Source organism: Cetorhinus maximus, chromosome 9 (assembly GCF_964194155.1).
Source record: "Cetorhinus maximus chromosome 9, sCetMax3.hap1.1, whole genome shotgun sequence".
NCBI classification, from domain to species: Eukaryota; Metazoa; Chordata; class Chondrichthyes; order Lamniformes; family Cetorhinidae; genus Cetorhinus; species Cetorhinus maximus.
This window is the reverse complement of record NC_135887.1, coordinates 98,409,312-98,412,685: the sequence shown is the minus strand read 5'-3', so window position 1 is coordinate 98,412,685 and position 3,374 is coordinate 98,409,312. Positions and strand designations below refer to the sequence as shown.

Sequence of the window (3,374 nt, the reverse complement as noted above, 5' to 3'; positions counted from 1 at the left end):
TAGGATTTTAAAAGCGAATAGAGTAAAATTAAGATGTGATCAGTTTGGGAAATGTTTTTTCCTGAAAGTACCGCCCACTATATATTTATTACATCCGATTTAAATCTCTTCTCTAAGGCAACGTTTAACCTTAAGTTTACACGCGCCAAGTGTTAACTTTTGAAATTTTAACTATATATGGGAGATTTATGAGCTACAAACGAATTGGCAGTTGATTGCATTTATCATACTCATCAAATGATGTGTGTATTAGTTCTGCAGGATGTGCACATGTATTGTCACGTCTTGTCTGCGAGCTGTCCATCAATGAAATCTCCGCCCCATGTGCAATTGTATAAAGAGGGACTCGGGCTCTGGACTCAGTCAATGCGATTCGAGAATAACAGTCTCGTCTCGATCTCTCTGCGAAAGACTTTATAAGGATACACCACAGAGATACAGAACTGAAGAATTTTGGAAATCTCATTAAATAGGCTTTGTAGGTACGTGTGAAATGTTCTACCTTTGGCTCCGTTAGGCAAGTTTGTAATACATCGTACCTTTCACTAACTTTACTTGGTAGTCGCAAGTATTTTGTGATGTTATCGAAATGATATGGGACCCGGCAGTAATCAGAACGGTGTAAAGTACACTCAGCAGGTTGTACTCGCCGTGTTTTAAGTTTCGGAACATTGTTATGCGTATGAATGACTCGAAACGCGGTTTTTGTTGACGATCATCATCCAAGGAACATTGTCCGAAAGAGAAATTACCACATGTAGAACAAAACCAACCTGGCAGTGGCTTCTCCTGAGCGGAGATTTTTGATCTGCTATGTTAAGGAAGACTTGCCATTAACGCGTTGCTAACACATAGCCAACATTGGAGAGGTGCCTATCAGCGCTGTGTGCCCCAGAGAGCCTCAAAAGAAACAGATTATAAAAAGAAAACCCCTAACGCCGGCTCTGTTTTTTACCCCCCCAGCAGGTTTCACCATGAGGATGGTTCACGTCGCTCTCCTGTACTGCTGCTTCGTCTATTCAGTTTATACTAACGTGGATGCCAAATTGGACGTAGCTTCGGAATTTAAAAAAAGGCAAGTTCTCCGCTGCGTCTTTTTTCCCGCATTTTTGAAACACGTCCCCACTGAATCATGATATCACGGGACACCTTTCCTCTTTTTTGTTTCTCTCTAAACGAAAACCTCCATCAGTTTGTGACCGTAATCTTTCGTCTAGTTTCTCTGACCGGGCGTGTGGGTTTCTGTTTGCAGGTTGAACGCTTGGGCTTTAAGCCGAGCAAAGAGGGATTTGAAAACTTTCAAACTGAAGTCTCAGGGGCTGGTAGCAAGTAGTCAACAGTTCGTGAGGGCAGAAGACGTCAAGGAAAACTTTAACGTTCACTCCAGGTAATTAAAGCAAATCCTTTTCGAACTCCAGACCTGAAAAATGGTACCGGGTGGGTTTGCGAATGAAAACGGAGGTCAGCAGGTTCGGGCGAACCCCATCACTAAGATTGGGTGAGCCGCTAAGATTAAACCACAAAACCTATTATTAAATGTGGAGGGTGAATCTGAGATAAAGGACTGTCGCATAAATAAAAGGCGTGTTGCTGGATTAGGGGAAATGATAGTCCAGCGGACGGTTTTTGTTTCATATTATCTCTTAAACGGTGAAGAGATTGTTTACCATCAATGGGGAAGGTAAAAACAATGCGTGCGAGTCAGGCCTGTTGCAGGGTTGCGGTTCAGAATTTCCTACCGCTGCGTTTATGTCGGGATTAATTGCGTCTGACCCAAAGTCCCTACATGAGAACATTTACGTAAAAGCCGCCAATCATTCCCCTCGTTATTATGATTTACCAGTTTCTTCCCGGTGTTCTGAGTTGCCCTTCAGAACCTGGGCTGTTTTTTTTTTGCATGTTTTATAACGAGTTTGCAAAGTGATCCTGTCATAAAGAAAAAACCAAATAAATCGGCTGATCACAGCCACTGCAGACTTGAGTCCATCATGTGTATTTTGGCGAAGATTTATTTAAAAGAGCCGCTGCATTTTACTGTTAGCGACGGGTTCTGAACCCACTTCTCTGATTTTGCTCTTATGTTTGCGTTTCTCTCTCTCCCTCTCTCTCCATCAGCTCAGACGCGCACATCCGTGTGAAGCGCTACCGATACGGGTTGCCACATTTTCCACAGCTCCATCTGAACCGACCAAGCTGCCAACTTGGGACGTGCCAGGTCCAGAAGCTGAGCCACCGGTTAAATCAGCTCCTCAATAACCCGGAGAAAGACAACATGGCTCGGTGGAGCACGTGGAGTCCCAACAGCTACGGCAGGAAACGGCGATCGGTGCGATCCAGAACGGCGCTCACGCTGCCTGGGGAACAGGATATACTGGCAAGGACGTGATGGGCTGTGCAATGACCAGCACACACAAGTGTACAGCAGGGGCCACTGCCATGGGACTAGAATATTCACAAAGCCTTCAGTTGGTCATACGAAGGCAGCCGGTAAACTTTACAATGCACGCCAGAGTTCAGATCTGTTACAAGCTTCCAAACTTTCCAGAGTTGGTATTTGGAGACGTTTCAGAGCGAGCTGAATGAAGGAAAGGGCGCCACCTCTCAGCGAATGCCTTGGAATTAAGGGTTCATACCCTACATAGCGCCAAATTCCAGCCCATTATCTGCAGACTACATTTGAATTGTGTTGTTTTTTTTCTGTGTTTGGATTACAGGGAGTCTAAAATCCTGCTAGTAGAAAAAGGATTGCATCATACTTGAACGCAATTTCTATTACAGAAAGTGCAATCGACGTTTTAATGTATGAAAGACATTGTATATAAAATTGTTTAAACTATTTAACTCTTTATTTCCTGTAACTGTACATCTGGAAATAGAATTATTTTTATACGTGATATAAATATATAAGGGCATTGTAGTATCAGCAAACTTAGAATCGTGTGTCAATTATTATGGAGGTAAAATGTTCACTAGTTACCTGACTCCTTTTGTACATTCCAGACTTGCAATGACTGTATATGTAGTACAATCTATTTTGTCATAATTATTAAGTACAATAAACATCTGCCTACATTATGATGCCTGTGGTTATTGTATTCCCCTTTTTAAAGAAAAGATGCGAGGAGCAACTCAGCAGCCATTACCCCCTTCTACCAGCTTATAGAAATGTGATGAAATATATGTCTTAGTTCTGATGTTACGGACTCGAAACGTCAACTGTATCCCTCTCCGCAGATGCTGTCAGACCTGCTGAGTTTTTCCAGGTATTTTTGTTTTTGTTCAGCAGCCATTACACTTCTGTTTAGGGTTCGTCTGGCAGCCCATTCAATACTGGAGGCGCATCTTTTTGACCACTGAGTCGCAATATATGTATT

The 3,374-nt window shown here is 42.8% G+C and overlaps 1 protein-coding gene across 2 annotated transcripts; it reads left to right on the top strand.

Moving 5' to 3' along the window:
* Window positions 1-230: 230 nt before the first annotated feature.
* Window positions 231-3,075, top strand: LOC144684852 (pro-adrenomedullin-like). Of its 2 annotated transcripts, none has more exons than XM_078549167.1 (4): window positions 231-482; window positions 967-1,075; window positions 1,253-1,387; window positions 2,116-3,075. In XM_078549167.1, the coding sequence occupies exons 2-4, from the start codon at window positions 975-977 to the stop codon at window positions 2,384-2,386; spliced, it is 507 nt and encodes a 168-aa protein (XP_078405293.1). In that variant the 5' UTR covers window positions 231-482; window positions 967-974; the 3' UTR covers window positions 2,387-3,075. The 2 variants fall into 2 exon arrangements, with proteins under 2 accessions (XP_078405293.1, XP_078405294.1); XM_078549168.1 differs by having other exon boundaries at window positions 366-482; window positions 964-1,075.
* Window positions 3,076-3,374: the final 299 nt, after the last annotated feature.